This window comes from Spea bombifrons, chromosome 2 (genome assembly GCF_027358695.1).
Source record: "Spea bombifrons isolate aSpeBom1 chromosome 2, aSpeBom1.2.pri, whole genome shotgun sequence".
In the NCBI taxonomy this organism is placed as follows: domain Eukaryota; kingdom Metazoa; phylum Chordata; class Amphibia; order Anura; family Pelobatidae; genus Spea; species Spea bombifrons.
In genome coordinates, this window is record NC_071088.1 from 23643308 (window position 1) to 23665858 (window position 22551).

The window sequence follows — 22551 nt, forward strand, 5'->3', positions numbered from 1 at the left end:
TTTGATGGCACAACGCTTACAAGTCGTACACATATAGTAAACTAACCAGTATTAGGTGGTTATTACATACATAACGACACTTCCACTGCCATCACTCCCAGCCAGCCTATTGTGCTTCAGCATTAGAAAGTCCAGACTGCTGAATCCTTGTATGCAGTGTCTTAGGCAATATTTTAGCTCATTAATACTGCTATTCAAAAGTACATACTTGTGGAGAGAGAATGTTAGACCAGAACTTATAAACTTAATGGAATATGTGTAAAAATAAGGAAACTCTTTTTGACACTCACCCTTTGACAGTAAATGAAAGGGGTTTATAACTTTATAGGTGGGAACAACAAATATACAATTAATGAGAAGACTGAAGTTTTTTACACCTAGAGTGGAACACACAGGGAGAGTGAATGGGGCACACATTTAGGTACCCACAGACTATGACCCCAGTTGAAGGCTTGATTGCTCAAATTGTTCCCATTGCATATCATATGGCTTTCCAAGTCCATTGCTGGCTTCAGCAGATCTTCGTATTCCTTATAGATTTCAAAGCGTTCCATGTCTGGTTTTCAGTTTAGAAACACACCTTTGGCTAGGAGGTCTGTGCTTCATAGTATGCCTTCTAAATGGTGTGCACAGATGTGTAGCATACACATTTAAGCACCGATGCACAAGATGCTTTTATTTTATTCACCATCGTACCACAGAATCGGAACACTGAATAAAAAATACTGGCACAAGTGTACAGAGATTTGGGCCAATTCCACCTATGGCACATATTTCAGTCTAAAAACTGCTACAGGATAGATTTGATCAAGACCAGATGCAGACTTTTTATGATGGTCTGGGCTCAAGAGATGCAAACCATGACTTTCCCTTCAGTAGACCACTATTGTAGCATGTTTCTGGTCGTCCATAGCAACCACTGTCTCCTCAATGAGACTTGGCTTTGTTCACACATCACCTCAATAAGACAGGCCGGAATCAGGCCTGGTTCAGACTGGTTCCGAATTTTCCTCTGGCCTCTGGTATCTATGGTACCACTTTTTCCCTGGCTTGCCAACTCTTTAATTCCATGACATTTCTTAAACTGAATCCATAAATCATAAATTAGCTGATGATTCTAACAATAATATCATTTTAATGATATCTTGAATCATCCATTTTAATTAATAATACAAAGGGATCCTTTGAAAACAGTGGAAGCACCCTCAAAACCTTGTTACAGAACCATGGCACCTAGTTACTGAACTACAACTTAAATGGGGTTACAAGACAGACAGGAAACCCTTTATAATTTCATTTTACTCAACACAACATAAATCTTGGTAACAACAATTCTTGTTAATCTTGTTAATTGTCATTCTTGTAGCAAAATGTTCAATACAGCCCTCTTTCGTTTTTGAGCTCTGTAGTTCTGAAAAGGTTGAAAACAATACATTAAAATGTTCCAAGGAATTCTAGTCTGCCACTACGCTGCTACCATCAAAACATCCAATACGGTAAATTAATGTCATCATGAGAAGGGCTGAAAAACAAAGGTTACAATGTTTTGTACAAGCCAGCAAAAACAAGAGTTGGAGAAGAAATCAGCTTCAGGGTACAACATTAAATTGATCCATAAAATACGAGCACATAATGGCATTCCCAATAGATAACTTAAAATTAACTGGCAGTTGCCAAACAATAAAATTATGCACAAGGGGGTTCACAAGGTATTTAGCCTGAACAGAAATAGCTCAGACAAAGAAACAAGTCATTTTGGTTTGTTACATATCATTAGTAAAATCTCGCATTAATTACTCTGTCCACTTCTTGAGTCTGAATAATTGGACACAACTGGGATACACAGAAAATTCATTTATAGTACAAACATTTACATACTTAGGTATTAGTACGCTAGAAATGCAGATTTTTTTCTTTTGTAATGAAATACATTTCTGGACTAATGGTAATTCCCAAGGGAAATAAAGTAAAGTATTTCTTTTAATAATATTGTCCATAGAAACATTCAATAGAGGTGTCAGGGCAAATGTACTAAGGGGATTAAAGTATGCTTGGAGTTGATACAAGGGATCAGTGCAGAGACATAAAATAAAATCTTTAGGGCCTTACGTTTTAGTGAGAATGGAGAGTCAGCTCTGAATGTAGAGTTATTGAGCTCAGTGTAACTTTTTATTGTGTCAATCCCATGTGGATTAGGAGGTTAAAATAAACCTTTTGCTTGTCATGGTATCCTAGATAACAAGGTACAAAGTTCTGGAATAGAATTTTGTAACCAAAAGTGGAAAGCTAGTGTAGGGGCTATACTTGGAACATACCTCAGAATTCTCCACAATTGACTCAGAGCCTCAAACTAGTCCTACTGCCTTGGTAAATTTCTTCTTTCTCTGGGTATTAGCGTGTTATGTGGTCTCACCCACTCCTCTTCCATGTTCTGTCTACAACCTGTCCACTTTCCCTTATTCCCTGGCCAGTTCCTGCCCACTAAAGTTTGTCAGCAGCCCGCATCTCCCTTAGGTGAAGTCACTTTACCAAAAGAAGAAGAATTCCAGGTGGCCTACATAAAGGAAGTTTCCAGGTATGCTCGTGAAGACAGAGTCTGAGCCAAAGCAGAGTTTCCTTGAGAATTGTAGTCTGTACATATCTGGGAACTTCCAGGGGTGATCCCCTGGAGCACTCCCCTTATTTTCTTTAATGTGAGGCAACTTCCCAGGGTTGATAACTCCAAGCGCCCCCTCCTGCTACATAGTACTGCATTAATCATTGTGGGACTTTTGATTAATAATGACAGCCACGCTCAATCTGCCATCCTATACAACAGCGTATAACAGGTCATAACAAATATGTCAAATATTAGTAAGGCTTGACAATGACTGACCATACCCAAAAAAAAATCAGAAACTTGTACTCTCAGCTCCACTAAAAATCTTGAAAGAAGCAAGCAACTCAGCAGAAGAAATCTGTCATACTAAGCAGACAAAGATGGCCTTTTCAATGTTTGCCTACAACCTCCCATTAGAGGACCAGGGAAAGAAAGGCACAAGCTTGGAAGCCAGCTGGGTCATTATCTAGGCTACTATCCTTATTATGGCATCAATCTGATTCATTGATGTTCCACTGGTGGTTATAGTGCACATATTGTTGCTGGCACACAGTAACAGTAAGAGCTCATTTTTATTATGGTGTCCTATTAGCATTCTGAGATAAGAACATTTGTCAGAATCCTTGAATTTACAGTCACATTTCACATCTGAGATTTAATCAGCAACTCTAAGAGGATAAATGATGAATCCCAACATGGGTTGGCACAAGAATGAGTAAAACTTAGAGTGAAACTTGGAAGATGGTAGCTGAACCCAAAAGCCAGTGAACTTTAAAAGATGCTTTATGAAAGGTAATCGCATTCCAACCTTCCATCAAGGAGTCAAACTCGAGCTTCTAATGTAAATCTAGCAGGAAACAAAACGCGCACTGTTATTTTTGGAAGGTGAGATTAACTTTCAGAGGAGGAAAGAAGATCTCCAAAAATACTCAATGAAACAAAGCAAAAATTAAACTTGGGCGCCGGGCAGCTCTTCGTGTTCTTCTTTGTATTCATGGGGAAAAAAATATTCGTATTCCACAAATATTCGCCTGTTCCTGTGTTCGGTTCGGGCGAATATTCATGTACATTCCTCGTGTTCGTTTTTTTTCTCCGTTTTTTGTAGAAGGGATTAATACGGGGTTAATGCGGTACGCACTACACAGCAGCTTTGGTGCCAGGATTTTAAATGTCCGTACGAGCAACTCTATTGGTCGCCGGCAGGGGCCTCCTCTGCCATCAAACAATGAAGTGCAAGTGCAATAATCTTTGTGCAATCATTAATAGTGATATAAAATCTCGATAACTTTTATGATGGTCTGGGCTCAAGAGATGCAAACCATGGCCAATCGATACAATTATCTCACAGAGTATACAAATGGGTCAAGCATAGAATGATAATATACAGGAACAGTCAAAACAAGACAAAGTACATTCCAAGGATCCTACACCCTACTCTTTGCTGTTCTAAAGTCTGTCTGTGCTTCAAATAGTAAGCTTTTTATGTTGCTTTAAAAAAAAATGCATCAAAGGATTGCAAGTCTTTCCAAAACTGGACTCACTGTTCCATAATACAGACATCCACCGTTTTATTTCTCTAGCTAAATTGTGACTACTAGGATTAAACATGTTTTTGTTCTGCCAGTTGCATGGTAAATTTGGCAGCACAAAAGACTAGTTACTTATATAGGTTTCTACAAATTAAGATCTTAACGTGCCTGTTGGGAAATATCTCACTCTCTTGGTTCTCACAAGGCTCATGAATAAATGGCATAAAACCATTCCTTACAAAGCCAACATTTAATAGGATTCCATTGCCCATTATGTCAACGCTAAATCTTACAAATTTATGAAATTGTTACTTACAGAGTAAATACTTCTTTGGTTGATTCACTGCATAATATTAATTTAAGCTAGGAAGCCGAAATATATTTGGAAACTGGCAGTAAACATAAACCATCAAGTGTCTGATCACCTGGCCGGCATTCAAACATTTTGCTAAATAGTATGTTCTACAAAATTCACGCAGAAGTGTGCCAAGAACATAAGGTGGCCAAATTCATTGGGAACAAAGAACTTGATACAGCTTATCAAACTCCATGTAAAGCATGTCCCGCTGATCAGAGTTGTTTATATTCACCTGATGTTGCCCACTACTGCTTATTGACCTCACATTAGGAGCTTTTAATCCCACCTTGGAAAGACAGTTCAGCATTTCTGGTTGGTTTTGGTAATTTTTTATTGATATCTAATCTCATTCTGTGTATTCATCACACATATTAAGGGATTGTCTTGTTGGATGAATAATTTTTACTAGTCTTACTATTACAATATATGGTGTATATATTTATCTGGGCCATTTTGTGTGCAGTACTTAATACACAACAGTAGTCCTGAAAACCAATAATTGGATTTATTATTAGAGTTGGTTGGAGATTTTGTGGTTTTAATTGTATGTATTTGTATTATTCATAATGTAATGGGGGGTGAGACTGAAGAAATTTCGCTGATTTAGCATTTTACAGGACCAGCCAAACTCACCCCACAGCAGCAGCCCACAAAGATTGGGCGTTCATAATCTATAGTGAAGTTGGGGAGAACTCTTCTGCCAACTCCCCCTTTAGTGAATAAATCCTAACAATGGCAACAGATGTGACAGCTGGTGTATTTACTTTGCTTGAACCGATAAGAAAGTTCAGGGATCATGGAACCCACCAGGTATGTGACAAATCTTTTACTATTGGCAACATGGTAAAAAGAAATGAATCCTATTTATAACTAAAAATTCTCCCATTTATCACATCCACAAAAATGACCCTATTATTAAACATCCTTGTGTGCTATAATCTTTTGAAGTCACTTCCACCACTAAATGTAATATTTATATTACATAAAGTAGGCACCTGCTTATGTTATATGACAACAACAAAAAAATTTCCATGGCAATATCAAAATATTTTCCCAGATTTTCTTAAGCACAGCAGGTAATAGAGTGAAATGCTTATTATGTACAGACACCCTGGCCTTTGACAATTTCATGTGCCTGAACCTACGCCTGTCTTTTGTTATAGTTAACCAAGCTGTCTGGTATTATTGAATATAAAATCAAGCGGTGACAATAGCGAATTTATAACTGAATCATAGTTTCCTGGCATTTCCTGCAACTTAACTGTGAATGTTACACAGTAAAAGGGAAATTAATGGACAATATGAATGTTAAGATCTTACAAATCAATGATCTACAGGGACATTTTTCTAACTACATAAACTGGTGTGCACATGACATAATATTTATGTACGGTACTTTAAAATATATTATTTTAGTTGTCAGGCTATGGGTGTTGTGTGCTGCCATGGTAGTGTTCATCTAGCTCCCTCTATGCCTGTGCCTTATTCAGCACTACGGAGTATGATGGCGCTATATAAAACAGTTATTTGTTTTTAGCCTGTCCCCACCCTGTTCATCTGCTTCCTACCTGCTGCAGGTAAGCACTTATAGTTGAACATATAAAAGTGTGACCACTTCGCATCGGCAAAGTCTTCGTGTTGATCTTTGGGGGTGGGGAGAATCTACATATTCTACGAATATTCGCCTGTTCCCTTGTTCGTTTCTGGCAAATATTCGTATATGTTCTTGTATTTGCTTTTCTCTTCGTTTTCTGCGGGTTTTCTAGCCTAAGCTCTTCATTGGTTGATGCCAGTCAACCCCCCTGCCCACGACCAATAGAGTCGCTCTTACTGACCTTTAAATCCTGACGTGATCCTACGGATTCCCGTATTAACTCCTGCTAGATTATGGAAGATTTATGATAGGCTAGAGGCAGTGACTTGTATAGGGGGAAGGGACCAGGGAGATTAGCTAGTGGATAGGAATCCTAACTAATAGGCTAGCCTAGTATATACGAAGACCAACACAAAGAAACGAAGATTCTTCGTGTTGTGCCTCTTTGTGTACGTTTATCCGCCAACATATTCGTTTGTTAGTTATTCGGTTGAACAATGAAACATAACATTCGTGTTCGTCTTCATGTTCTCTGGAATACGAATGCACAAGTCGAATAAAAAGGTGACATACAAATTAGCAGATGAAACAGAGATTGCATTTTTTATATACCTGTCTAGATATATGGAACCATATAGTACAGATAAACCCTCTGGACTCATAGCCATCCTCTAGTCATGCACATCATTGATTTACATTTTAATATATGAATTGTGTACATTTAAGCTTCCAAAATTAATCAGGTTTGGTTAACCAAACAGTTTCCCCACATATACCGTATACATTTTCAAATAATAGGTAACGGAACGCTGTAGGCTGTTCTATGAAGTCTTCAGTCACTAAGGAGTATTACATTACCCTTTAATACCTAACAAAAGAGGATGTTTGCCTAGTTTTGGTGGTTAAGCCCCAGACATGTACCTATATAATCCAAAAAGTAAATAGAGTATAATAACTAAATCCACAGAAGTATGCAAACAATAATGGAGATGTGTAAAAATCCATTTAAATTCACAGTTCTGCCTTTTGCCAGCAGGAGCAATAGAGCTGACCCTTACAAAAAAATTACTGCTGTACAGTGAAGTACAAATGCAGTAAAACTGAAGTAAATGTGCAGTAATACTGCAGTAAAAGTGCAGTATTGCAGTTTTTTCATGTCCAAGAAACTGCAGTATTACTTCAGAAAAACTGCAGTAATTTTTTTGTAAGGGTAGATAATGGCGTTGAAATTCCCCAGCTTAATGGCAGCGTCTAAAATGCAAAGAAAACCCCCAGTACTTAAAGGGTTAAACACAAGTGACACAAAATAAAATACCAAATGAGTGGATTAATCCAATCTCCTATATGTCCTTCTTTAGAACGATAAAGCAATATAGTAATCAAGTTCAATTCATGTGATAAAAAAAGTAGAACTAAAGATACATTTGCTTTTACATTTCTACTTTTTTATTATAAGAATTGCGCCCCATTACAATATTGTCATATAGAACACTGGATTAAGAGAGTCGTTAATTTTTTTTATTTTGTTTCTTTGTGTTTTCTTTGCATTTTTGGCTTTTTGTGATGTTTTGTGCAAGAGCTTTTTCTCTGTCTGACATCTCTTTTCTGGATTGTTTTTTTCCCGTGCTCCTATATTTCAGTTTATTCATCTAATGGCAGAGTCTGTCAGTACTATGGACTAGGGTGAAAACCGTGTATTATCCAATATGGATCCCTAACATTTTTCTGTGTTGCATCCCTAATAAAGGAATATTTCGTCTTTCATAAGAAAAAAATGGAATTTCATTAAACCATCCCATGCTTCCTAGTTAAAAAGAAGGTCAAGGGTTAGTTTATTCTTCTTCAAACTCACATGTTAGAAGATAGCTTACTGAGCAAATTGTGGTTTTTCATTCCAGATGTATGAGTCAACAATCCTCTAGATTGTGAGTTCCCACTAAAGCCATTAAAGGTCTTTGAAAAAAATTTATTAGACAGTTATTGTGAAAAATGACACCACACATGCACTCAAAAGGGGTGAAATCATGTTCTGTAACTCATTATTACCAGGTAAATCACAAAACCTCATACTGTAAATGATTTTGCGACCATTCATTGGTTCATTAATTCCAAGTTCCTTTATCTCTTAAATCTCACGTCATGAAAAAAAAAGAAACATTTTCACCTTCTGAACTTTTTCACATAATGATGACATCTATTTAAAAATTCCCCTGTTGGTTATTTTAAAGATGGAAAACATTTTTTTTTTATTTACTTTTTTTCCCTACCTAAAAAATGTACATTCCTGACTGCATTAGTATTAGTTTGACTTAATGCCCATTTTATCTACAGAGGGAACCCAAAGAAATAATGCTTAAAGCACAGTACTGCATCTTAATTACAAATACAAACAAAATAACACAATGTGTTGTTTTACATTTCATATTTGATTTAATTAATGTCTAAATGAGTGAATAAAGGGAATTTCCCTGAACATAGAATGAATGAGTCTACTCATGAATACATAATAATACAGGTCATGAATCACAGGCGACTAACCTTCCTCACAATTATTTCCAGTGAATCCAGGACAACACCTCCACTCCATTGTGGTCACCGTGCGGTACGACACTTTGTACAGTGGTCTGAGCAGAGTCCTGTAACTAACAAATGAAATGATTTAGTCCATTACAAGTAAAAGTACTCCTAGAGCAGCATGGATGAAAACACACAATGCTGGACATTCAGTGTATAATTTGGTAATGATCTACAAATAATTAATCAATAAATAAACCAAAGAATTTATGAATGAAGCATTTAGTTCTGACCATCCTGGATGTAACAAATAGATACCTAGAACCTGTTTATATCTATATATCTCTGCTTAAATATGGGACTTGTCAAAAACCACCAAGTACATATAAATTCTATATTGTTAAAATATTATGCTTAATTATATAGATGACATTTTTTTCAGGGTCAAAATAGAAAATAATGGGCTAGTTCAGCACTTTCAAAACAGTAAGCAAAATTGTAAAAAAAAAAAAAAAAAGAAAGAAAGAAAGTGAAGAGACACTTTCCCAGGATTGATTCTGCAGGCACAATAAGCCCCCAAAGCCAACTTTAAAATGTTTTGTTGTTTAAGAGGCCAATGCATAATTTGTCAATATTTGCTCTATGAGCAGCATTGCTAATTATTAAACCAGCTTTATATTCCTTGGTTACTTATACAATTAGTTTCCACTTTCAAACATATGGCCCTGATTATGGTGTTGCACAATGAACATAACAAAACAATAGTAATTGTTACGGGAAGCAGCTGAAGACATGGGATCTAACAGCGCATTGCACATCTGTTTGTGAGCAAATATTCTGTTATCAAATTGATGGTCTCCTGGAAGAATGTGAATCATTGGTGGTTGAGCAAATGTAAGTGATAGCACACTCATGCGCAAGATGTTAAACCCTTCATGACAAAGGATGTAATAGGACATCTTCAAAGACTAGTAGTATGAAGGACATACTATTACTTATTTTGTATCGGCATGGTGATCTCCCTGCTGATGCACAAGAGATCAAGTAGTATCACAATACTATGATATGGAGAGCAGGGCTCCAGAATCAGTGACTGGGCAGTCTATTCTTCAAAGACGGGGCTGCGAGTGAGTGGACAGTTAGCCTAACTACTTAATAGGGACTTTTTAAGCAGGTATGCCAGGATCTGAAAGAGCTGACCATGTATAAAGTTTAACCTATCAAATATATCCCTAACTGCATCCAGGTGAACAGGGTCCGATTATCCAAGGAGCAATTGCTTTAAGGCCCCAGGATGGTAGGGGACCTGATCTCCTATCCTGTAATAGATTTGTAGTAGCCTGATCTGCTGTCATAAAGTCTGCCACCTGTGTGCTCTGGGTTAATGTGAAGGACTGACAGACGCTAGCAGAGAAGAGCCGGGACTACAGTGGGTAAGCATATTACCCAATTAATACAGTGCAAAGCCAGCTACTTTCTCCCAGTGTCCATCTGCACTCACACAGGAAGAGTGGAAGGCTTTAGGGCACTTCAGATTCCTTCTTGTTCCCTTGCTGCACTGCTCTCTCTTTCCATCCATGTTACATCGGCTTGATAATAGAAGGGGCAATAAAAAGAGCTAAAATTAAGGGGGTAATGAGACTCTTAAAATAAAAGGAATGAGCTTTAAGATACTTAGATGAACAACAAAGGGGTTGGGGAGAAAAATAAAGTGAACGGAAGACAGAGGGCATTAACAAAGAGGAATATGATCTTGCTTGGTAGGTTATAATAATGTAAGAGACACCTAAGCGTTGTATATAACAGCTACAGTATTTTATACCGCATCGTATGAAGCCACATGTCTGTATACTGTTATTATCTTTGCTGCACTGTATGGGGCTGACCGGTTAATACCATGTTGCATTCAAATTGTTTACCTCACGAGATTTGCACAGGGTCCCGGCCATCTGCAACTTTGATAAACCCTTTGAACCACAGTCTCTGATCCATTTTGTACTTGGCAGGTAACCGTTCTTGTTACTGTAAACTGGCACCAGTTTCTAGTAAATAAATAAAAGAGAATAAGTCATGGTATAAAAGCACATTTTACAGTTTTTACAGTAAAATTTTAAAAGGCAAAATACAAGTCACCACAAATATTTGCAATTATTATACACTGAGCAACTGCGATAGATCATTGCAAATTATTTCCCAATTGCTGTGTATAATCCCAATTCTCTTTTAATACAATTTATTGTAATTTATTCATACTATACCACTGTATGACCTAGTAACCAAACTAAAGTTAGATTTTAGTTGAGCCATAATGATGACTATAACTGGAAACATCTCTAGTTTGCTTAGGAGGACCTGGCTGCCCTACACATAGCGAGATGGCAGGTGGCAGAGCCAAGAAAAGAGGCTGGGCTACCAGTATCAAATGACATGGCTACCTACAAGATTTCGTGAAAAGGGTTGATGTGAATGGAACTGTTTAGGGTGTTACCACATTGTACCAGAAATGCCATTTATACAGAACCCCACAATGTATATAAACGGACTGATGGTACTTGTTATCTGAGTTGCAATGTGTTTAGTTTACAGAGAAGTAAAAGGATGAAGCACGACAAGAGGAGGTGGAGTAGCTATAATGTACTCAACATAGCTAGGTGGGTTGCAAGAGCTAGACACCATCCTCCTGACCCAGAGATCAAAACCATCTTAAATACACAATAATGAGTTGTCATTTGTGAAGCCTTCTGTGTCAAAACTATTGTTTCCAAGTACTCCCTAAACATGAAGGTCATGACGGCTCTGCATCCCCTGCCACCATTGTGCAGTGAAAGGAAGACAGGAGATCAATACTTCAGATGATTTCCCCATGTGTCTTGCCAAAGGCACTACTAAGATATTCTACCTTCCATAGTTGAGGAGACATTGAAGAGCAGGGATGGAAGATCTGTGCCTCAAAGCACAAGAGATTCTGGGACCCCTACAGTTAAGGGTGTGTGATGGTAATGGTGGAATAAAAACATGCCAGGGTACAGTGGGCTCCCATGCTGCCTAATTCTGTCACTGCAGCTCACATCAAAAAAGGGATGTCAGAAGACTGTGTATATTTCATAAAAGCAAATATTTCCAACTTATTTTGGGCAACACATATACAAAGAGTATTTTTTTTATATAAACACTTCAGGCCATATGTGTATAATTGTCTTGGCTGCTTCCTTCCAGTGCAGTATAATCAGGAAAGGTATACACAGCTGCAATTAGTTTGCTTAGTTATATACTTTATATGAGACTTATGAGAGAAGACCTAAACTGAACACTGTACTTGATCTGACTTCTGTGTGGTCTCACGCCAGGGGCACGCTAACAGATCTTTATCTAAAAGCACCTATTGCACCACTTGTCTTCTCCTTCAAAATATTTGCACGATCAGATCTAAGCTTTGTAGATTACACCGCATAAGTAATTACTCTGAAAATTAATAAAATAAGGAAAATGAGAATTTTAATTAGATTCAATATGGCATGGTAAATATTATGGTGATCAGCCGCATTGTAATTAATTGTGTACGGCCTGAACTAACCTTAGTGAAAAATGACAGGTAGGAGGAGTACCGATTCCTAGTTTGGACACAAAAACTGGAATTCAGTTTCATGGTTAAAAGTCTTCATTGTGCTCGTATAACATACCCATAAGTGGATTATACTCAAGGAACCTAGGCTAGGCAAGCTTGGGCTCCATACATTTTAGCTTTGGACATATCATTACTACAGATGTCAATTTCAAGTTTACATAAAGATGGTTAATGGGAATGCGTTATACAGCAGATATCCCCATGCTGAAGCAAAATAGGCAATATATATATTTATTATGAAGGACATGCTCAGCTCCCAATATACAAAAACAATGCTATATTCTGTTTTGGCCCAAGACCGTTTCCACATGGCAAGATATTTAATTTAGCTTTCTCATCTGCACAATCCTTCCTATGATCTGCGACAACAAAAAAAATATATGTAATGTAATTCTGTTGTAAATGTTATTGCTGTCCTACTCCTACCATGTTGATTATATAAACACTAGTCCACCAATGACCGGAGATGCTCATAATGATCATGTAAAGTTAACCAAAAAAGATGTCTTAATGTATCTGGCTGTTATCAATAATGTCTCTTAAAACTATCCTGTCCCCAATTAAACATATGACATCAAAATCTATTACAAAATGTTCTAACTGGTCTTACAAAAAAAAGTATTTTTCCAATTAGATACTAATTATTTATGATTAGCGCAAATATATATGACAACGTTTTTTTTAGTGAAGTGAGAGTTGGAGGGTTGCATCTTACCTACCTCCTTTTACATTATAAATACCCCAGAGAACTTTTTTTGCAATAGCTTGGATGACCCTCAATAAAGCATATTTAAATCAGTGAGATTCTGCTTAAACTATGCAACGTGCAGTGTCAGCTCAGCCATTTGCCTTGGTTGACCCTTTATAATGTTTAGTGAATTCAGTGACTTGAATCCACAAACTCTCCTGGCAACTCCTGCTTTTGTGAATAAACTGCAAAATCCCAATTTTAGAGGCTAAGACATATAAATCTCTGAATCCGCCGAAAGAAGGGAAAACTAAGTTATGTTGTCCACAGGGTAATGCATAATGGGAGCACTGACGTGTCTGCAAAATGAGAGTTAGAAGATCAAAGTTGCCAGTTGTCCAAATGCATTGGATTTAAAGCCATGGCTGATGTCATGGCTAGATGTCCTGAACAGCGTACTGTCAGTCAGTCATCATGACTTGCCTATAAAGTCTCCCCTTTTTGTACCCGCATCCCAGTGTCACCTTGTTCCTCTCTGGGTTCTGTAATTTCCCATTTTATGTATTTTACAGCACTATATATCATCATAATGTGTAAACATAATGTGTAAACATACATTAACAGTAACATGAACATGTTTCTAAATTAAAATGTTTTTCTAAATGTCTTATTCAATCACACAAACAGCTACCAATATGTAACAAAGTCTCTCAATGTCTCACCTGTCGCCACACCTCCAAAGCAAAATTTTCCTTCTTTGGCCATAGTAATGAAAAACATGTTTTATGACATAAAATTGCTCATTACAATTATATGTACTATATTATGCGATGGAAACCAAACTCAAACTGCTGACACAGAGCTATTTTGATGATAATAACACCCAAAGCAATCTACAGGCTACTGTTTCCAATTTGACCTTGACTTGCATCTAATTCTGCCTTTCGGCAGGCTCTTGAAAGTATGTCTGTTGTAATAAATGTAAATATTCTGGAATTAACACATTCTCACGTGACACACAGAAATAAGTGTTTCAAGGGGATTCATTTCAAAAGGCTCCTTTCCTTTTTGTTTACATCTTAACATCCAGGAAATAACAGACTTTAGCTTTAAATTCTTTGTACCCTACTAACCCGGCTATTAGCAGTACCCACTTTAGGGAATATACTAAAACTGTGTGTTCACTGCAGGGAATATTAAAAAGCCTTCATTTCCCGGTGGCATTTTTTGTAGCCTTTTAGCTGTATCAACAATGGTACCAAATGATCTTTTTGTTTTCACAGGGATAATGGACTGTATGTTATAGTTACTCAAGATCAGTATTTAGGGTACTGAAAACAGTAGGACTGTTTTTATAGTCAGATGGAGTTCTCTTAGTTTTTGGATAAGTGCTCTTTAACTGAGGCTATCAGTTTCCATGTTATGGAGTTGAGGAATTTCGGTTCCTCAAAGGTCACGTAATTCTAGTGGGAAAAGATGTCTTTCTGTCTCTAACAAGGCAAACCACAGCACTTACAACACATATAAATAGCTGTCTATATTTTTCCAGTTCCCCTATCTTATTATGATTTATACATTTCTAACATATCCCTAGGTCCTCCACAACAAAGAATTAGAATCATGGAGAATAGACTTAAATTTACTGTTCATCAACTTGGGTAAATATAATTTCAGTTTCTTTTGGCAGTCAGGCTGAATGCTATGTACACTGTGCTTTTGTGGTCCATCTCTTCTAAGGCTAACCTTATTAAAAACCATTCTGCTTAGTTCAGCCTCAAAAAAATGACCCCTACTCCTATATACTATATAGCCAAACGAAGTGTCTGCCTATGCAGCTGGCTTGGAATGGGGCACCACCATGATGTTCTTTACTATTTTAACAACCATATGCATCACACGATCAAATCATACATTTTTTAAGTAGACAACCCATGGGTAATTGCCATTATTTTAAATCTCTCCATACCAGGATTTTGGGGAAGATACATTGCTAATTTTATCACATGCTCATCAAAATAAACTTTATTTTCCATTCTTTATTTTTTTATATTTTAGTAATCACATTTTGATTAGAAAGTTAGACATCATTGACTTGCATGGTTAAATGTGGTATTTGCATTATTTAACAACATGTTTAGTGGGATTTTTTGGAGTGAATGCAAGAGGAATAAATGCAAGATGCATGCCCTCATCTAAACCTTGCAACGTGAATAGACCTAGTGAATATACAAATTGTTTTGTAACTCATACCTCAATCAACTACTCGACTTCTTAGTGGATAAAACTAAAAAAATGAATATTTTAATAGCTCATCATGAAGATTTTGTATAATGCTCCCCCAGTTTTCACTGCATTTTATATTGAAAACTTTGTTATATGTTGCAGGTTACATTGTTATTTGACTGGTATTCTGTGCGGCTGTTAGGGCATAAACCATGGCCATGTGCCAGGACTTTAATGGTATGAGTAAATATTCAGTTCTGTACGTAAACTATACAGCTGTGAACCCGCTGACAGTCTATCCCTTTTCCCACCCAAGCCCATGTTTGGACAGGATATGAATATAGTGGAGCCAAGTTAATGATGCAAGTGCTCGGTTAAAGAAACAGAGTGCTATTTGCATAGTGGAATAATAAGATGTTATGGGCAGTAGTTTTAAGCTGTAAAACATGGAAAACTAAACATTTAATTTGGAAGAAGTGTTCCAAATTATGATTCGTTAACATTTCCATTTCCTACTTATGATTATGAGGTGTCACCTATAAAGAATGTGTCACAGATACAAAAGAAAAGGTTTGGTTACGAGCAGCAGTAACCCAATTCCTTAAACATAGACACACAATGAATCTAGACCTGACTACAGGTCAATATACGTGTAATATTAGGGGATAACAGCCAAAACATTTTATATCAGTAAAAAGAAAAAAAACACGCAGTGCCTGGTCATAACTAAGACAGCATATGAATGCTACATTAATTTAGCCAAAATATTAATTGATAGCTCTTCCAAGATAATGACCATACGTGGGAACGTCTCAGGGTAAGCTACATAGAGCTCTCCCTCTTCTTGGTCAGTGGCTTCATGAGGGGCCAGGGATTGCTGGCAGTGGGGTAGGGCTAGCCACAGATAGGGTCTAAAACAGTCTTACGTTGACATAGAGTAGGGTGCAAGTGGACAAAGAGTGGGCATGGCCAAACGCCTCTTACATGCCCAGAGAAAGAATGACCCGGAAAGTAGCACTTCATTTGGCGGCTCAGAGTCAAACCTGAAGAACTGCAATTGTCAGGTCATTACCACCACAAAATACAAAATTCTGAAAAGACAGATGTGCTAGCACCATGCGTCCATTCTCACGAAGCGAGGATATGGAAATAGAGGAAGGGTTGTGCTGCAACTATGTCCTTGCTCGCGAGTGAATGTCCTTAAAACAGGGTATGCCTGTAGAAATGAAAATGAATTAAATGAATCTGACATATATATATAAATATTCCAGAAAGTTGGCTTGCACAATGCATATGTAAAAAGATTAAGCCTTATATGTTGAATTTCTCATCAATCATTTTTGATACAAGCACTAGATTAAAAAATTACAAATTGCCTGTGACCGTTCATTAAAAAATGTGTTACATTGCTTACAAGATTGTTAAAAGAGCTCGCTGACCCAGTGCAGCCTTCTTGCAATCCGACTCACCAGGATATAAAGAGAGACATAATCTCTTTTAAGGTGGCTGTGTACATTAATATAATAGTGGGGACCACTTATCTTAGATTATCACCTGTTATCTATCGTTATCTATTGGTCATTGTCCTCCTCTCTGGGCATAACTCTTGCTAGGAGATTACTTCACAGCCTCTGATGTAAATATAAACTTGCACAAGCTTTTGGAACCTCTGAGATCTTTTCTGCAGAGTGGAATTCCATTTAAAGCGGGAAAGTCTTAGGTCTTGAAAGCATGTGTAACTTTACATATTTCTCTGTGTTGACCCAATAAAAAGGTATCAACTTTAACAAATGACACCATTAAATTACTCGTTTTTATCTCTGACAATTAAATAAAATTTTTCTGTGTTATGTTAGGGTCTTGCTAAATATTTTTGAGTTTGAGGTCAAATACTAATCCTCTATCTATGAATATATGTATATATTAAAATAACAATGAATCAAGAGACCAGTTGCATGTTATTATATATTACGTATGTTACGTATTAAAAAGTTGACATGCCAACTTACATTAAAATGGTTTCCAAATAAATAAATTAAAATACACAGCATTTATTTTTTAGGCTTCTAGATTATTCATTATTTTCTGAATGAATGGGAAAATTGTAACAATTCCACTTTAACATTAAATCCTATATAGATCTTTTAATTTTTACTTCAGAATATGTTTACAAATGACTTGAATCATATTAGGGACACTGTGAGAATTGCACCACGGGAGGACTATGCAACACCAACAAACTAATCAACTTTCTTGTACACAAATTTTGAAAAATATAGACAGACATTCTTAATCTTAAAAGTCAACACATCTATGTTACTATTAGGAAGGAGACTGCAAGCAGCTTTCTGGAAGGGCTTTATTTCTGTTTACATTATTGCAGTAATTACCAAGTGTTTTGTAGGTGTCAGACAAGACAAGAACAGAGCCTCCACTCAGCATTATAAGCCCAGCATGTAGTGCCAGACACTAAACTAACGTCATCTTGGCAGCTTTTCAAGACAAATCTGGCGGTGTCACAAGGCCACCTTTTTTCTATATGCCACCCTGTTCACCACCTACTTGCCAGGAACAGAAAGAGAAAAATGATCTCAGGTCAGAGTGTTTTTGAGTTCTTAATGTGAAACCACCAAGGTGAAGAAAATAGTATTCATTAGTGTGCGGTAAGCGGAAAACTTTATAAGAGGGACTGAAGATAAACAGAAGAATCCTGAGCTATGAGGGCCATTCATGTCATATGAAAAACTAATTAAGTGGGACACGTAAAACTTCATGTAAATCATTCTGCAAAGAGCGTGAGCTATTAACACTCATTAACACTAATACTGTTGGGCTATTAAGAATCATTAATCTCGAAAGGCATTGCTAAAATGTTACTGTACGTGTTAATGTATAGTCACTTGTTTTCTTCTTTGAAAACATCTGCCACTATGACAATTTGTAGTTATTGCACAAAGCCAAACTTTCATAAATGTTGCAGATTAAATTATGTTGAGAGGTTTGAACCTGATCAATGCAGATGGTCTGCAGTACCATATATTCTACTTAATATAAAAATAACGAAATATTTTTTTTTAAAATAAATATATTTAAACATTATCTTGGGGATAATTCTAAGATGTAGTCATGTGACACAACAGAGGGATTTATAGTTTTAAATGCTTTATTAATACAGCTGGAGGTTAGGCTAGGACAATTTTTGCTATAGTTAGATTTAGTAGACAATTGTAAAAATAGCTTGGGAAACCCATATATTGTTTTTTTTTCTTGACAAGCTAAGCTATTCATAGATAACTAATTTAAGACAAACCATGCACCCCAGCTATACAATGGTAAACAGCATTATCTCTTTCTCAGTCTAGTCTCGGATATAGCCACCCTGTGTCCAGTTTGCCTATTATGTATTTAGCTTGCACTCAATTGTAATTGTTTAAATAGTGTCAGATTATTTTTCTTCTGTAGTTAAGTCCAATTCCTGTCCCAAAGTGCCTATTCACTGTCTCCTTTGATGACATTGGTACATAGAGCCCTTCTTGCCAGTTTCCCACTTGTAATGTCACCACATCCGTACATGATGTCTTTGCCTATTATACAGGGCACATAATAGGTTATTGTTCTATTATTATTATTATTGTTGTTATTATTATTTATTGTTTTATATAGCGCCATCAAATTCCGTAGCACTGTACAATGGGTAGACAGGACATAACAAGTCGCATGTAATATAAGAAATTGACTTACAGAGACAACAGGTGAGGAGGGCCCTGCTCAAACGAGCTTACAGTCTAGAGGGATTTAGGGTGTATTACAAAATAGGTAAAGGTTAAAAGTGCCAGTGTAAGGGATGGACCAGCCACACAAGTGTAAGTATTGCAGGAGAGGGACTAGGAAAGGTGAGCTAAAAGAATATAGGAGGATGTTAATGTGCTATATTGTAAGCATCCTTAAAGAAGTGAGAGACTTTTTTAAGGAATAAAGGCTGGGGAGAGACAGATAGACCGAGGGAGGGCATTCCAGAGGATAGGGGCAGCCCTTGAGAAATCTTGTAAGCGTGCATGAGAGCTAGAAATCCGAGGAGAGAATAGAAGGAGATCATTGGATGAGCGGAGAGACCGGTTAGGAGTGTATTTAGAGATGAGTGAGGAGATGTTGGGAGGGGAACCGCTGTGAACAGCTTTGAAAGTAAGAGTGAAGATTTTGAAATTAATCCTGAAGCGCACAGGCAGCTAGTGAAGAGACTGACAGAGGGGAGAGACTTTAGTAAAGCGATGGGAGAGGAAGATAAGTCTGGCAGCAGCATTCATGGTGAAATGTAGAGGGGTGAGACGGTTAAGAGGGAGACCAGCTAAGACAGAGTTACAGTAATCAAGACAGGAGATAATCAGGGCATGGACAAGAGCCTTAGTGGCATGATGTGTTAGAAAGGGGCGGATGCAGGCAATGTTTTTAAGATGGAGACGACAGTTTTTAGAGACAGACTGAATGTGGGGGGTGAACGAAAGGTCGGAGTCAAGGGTGACACCAAGACAGCGTGCATGAGTAGACGGGGAGATGATGGCACCATTAACATTGAGGGAGATAGATGGGGGAATCTGAGAGTTGGAGGGAGGGAAGATGAGGAGTTCAGTTTTGGAGAGGTTAAGTTTCAAGAAACGTGCAGACATCCAGGTAGAGACAGATGCAGGGCAGTTAGTTACATGATCTAAGACAGAGGGAGAGAGATCAGGGGAGGATAGATAGATCTGGGTGTTCTATACAAAAGCAGTAATTATAATTAATGCTTGCATATTTTCTTTTTTTCTCACTTTTCCACCCGACTAAACATTGTAATTTTAGTTTGTGGAAGGGTAACATTCAAAGAAATACTGTGAGCCATCCTTTTTGCTCGATGTAAGAAAGAAGCTCTGTCTGCACATGCCTGCAACCTGATGAATCACTTTGAGCTCCTTCTGAGATCATTACAAATATCACACTGGATGATCCATCGAGTCATTTTAGGTGAGTCAAAAACACACTGTATACTAAACAGCGATCACCTCTACTTGTCAAATTTGGATGGACTTTGACAAAGTCTGATTGGTATGACTGAAGTATGTGTAATAAAGTTTGTGACTCTTTTAAACATATAATAGAAAAAATCTTTTGAAATAGACAAAGCAGAAAAACATAAGTTTGAAATAGAAAAGTTTTCAATTTCCTTGGCTGTGGAACATTAAGTATGTATTTTATTCTGTATATGTCATGTTTGGTTATATAATATGTTTCTCGCCATAGACTAAACATGGGTTCTTTGTACACGATTACTGAGGATGAGGTTAAGACAGCTGGTTGCATTAACCCAAATGAAGATAAGAATGAATAGGAAGGATAACAAACTAATTCAAAGCTTTGGAAAGGAAACAACATTTTAAAGAACAAAATAAAAGAGGGAAAACCTTCTAACTATAAATAAGCATATTTTAGCAACACAGTATATGCAACACAGTATATGCAAGTTATAATGCACAGATGCATTGCATTGAAGTATCTTCTTCGGCAGTAGGTAAATCTCTGTCTTCATAAATATTTTCTAAGGGTAGCTTGGCTAGAATCCATGACATTGTGCATCAGAAAATGTAACAGCTTTTCACTAACAGGGGAAACAGAATGCATTATCTCCTTTGATGTGCAGAAACACTATTCAGAATGTACTATTTCGGTTAATTGGCTGTTAAAAGCAACCATTTCTGCAAAAAAAGTATGTATTCAACATAACAGTAGAAGAAGATATGAAAGTAATTGTCAATAAGGAAAAGGAAATTAAATAATACTAGTTGTAATGCTTTTTTGAATTTGATGGCTATATGCAATGATCCTTGTAGCTTAATCTTGACACAATCATGGTCTCAAGCAGAGCTGTTGCTATATTCTTCTATAGGAAAAAGAAATATTTAAGACATGTTTGATCTTGTAAATGAAAACCAAATGATCCGAATATTGGCCAGCCTTCAATCCTATGCATCACTGAAGCAGCAAATTTTCGACAACGTTTTTGTTTCCCAACACATGTATTGTGGCTCAACTATGTTAATACACTTGGGAAAAGTCATAGCCTGAACCTGCAATTTAAAAAGAAAAGATGGCCACAGATGTTCAGGATGTCTGTCAGGGAAATGTACATTACTTTTTCATGTCTATTCTTCAGGAGAATGAATCCTTTGTCCAAGTGGTCAATGGAACTAAACAGTTTCAACACTTCAAAGAGCTTCATCGTGATGGAATTATTTTAGATTTGTGCCTATATTGTGGACAGTCTTCTTGAAAGGCTTTTTGTTAAATTTCAATGTAAAATTTATAATAACATAGGGTTTTTAAATATCTGCCAGAAACGTATAACTAGAAATTAGAGTTGGGTGCTGTAAAAAATTTGTGTTCGTTTTCATGGGAAAAATTTGTCCATTTCTGTCTTTAGTTTGGACGAAATTCGTCCAACATTTTCGAAAATGTTGCCATGGAAACAGGAAATACATGTGTAGAAGAAGTTGAATAGGTCATTTGTGACCAATGCATGAATAAAAGAGGGTCAACGTTAAGGTTAAGGATAGCAGTGGACTGGTCAAATGATTTTAACTAAATTAATTAATGATCTTAATTAAATCAAAACTTTAGAGAGTCTTAGACACTGTGAGAAATGGCAGGCTGAGGCTCACAAAGTCTCACACAGAAGAATATCACTCTGTAAAATGCTCAGATGCAGCACAGCAGTGTCACATAAAGCAGTCATTGGACAAGCCCTCAGCATTTTGTGACAGGAGTAAGCTGATTGGCCAAATGAAGATCAGCTCACTCAATATCCCTCCTCTTATTGCAGGCAAGATGGCAAGATTCTCCTCCTCTTAGTGTAGTTAAAATGGTGGCTGCAGCAAAGGAAAGAAAGATTTTCGTATTGCGCACCAAAAAAAAAACAAAAAAGTGATTCATGCACTTATAGTGATCAAAATAAAAATATTGAACCTGTTTTTGAAAGCAAATTCCTTTTGATAAACCGGTTCATAAAAGGAGAGAAAATAAAACAAGAAAAAACATATAGTGTAGTATTCCAGAAATTATTATTAGTGGTAATTATGCATCAAGTGCACTCACGTTTGCCCAAAAGAGAGCAGACACTTCAGGGGATCTTGTGAGAAACTCCTTATGTAGAGGAACAAAAAAGGTAAGAGCAAAAAAGAGCAAAACAATAGTGAAATATTGTATGAAATCTTGATTATTTAAATATGCATCAGATGCACTCACGTGTAATCCAAGATTCAATAGGCACTTCAAAAGTAAGGTAGGTGGCTATCTTCTTTATGGTGGAGCAACCTTCAATACACCCCAGGAGTGAATGTGTATACTACTGAAGAATACTAGAAATGTGGTTAGTGTCCTTTTACCCACATCCT

General features: G+C 36.9%; 1 protein-coding gene across 1 annotated transcript in view; it reads right to left on the reverse strand.

Annotated features, from left to right (window-relative positions):
• Positions 1–22551, reverse strand: part of COL26A1 (collagen type XXVI alpha 1 chain) — a 142063-nt gene that overhangs the window by 110735 nt on the left and 8777 nt on the right. Inside the window, exons 2-3 of the mRNA XM_053457149.1 lie at positions 10514–10636; positions 8619–8722 (exon numbers count right to left, since the gene is read on the reverse strand). Of these exons, the coding sequence (XP_053313124.1) occupies positions 8619–8722; positions 10514–10636 (227 nt within the window). The remainder of the gene's footprint in view (positions 1–8618; positions 8723–10513; positions 10637–22551) is intronic.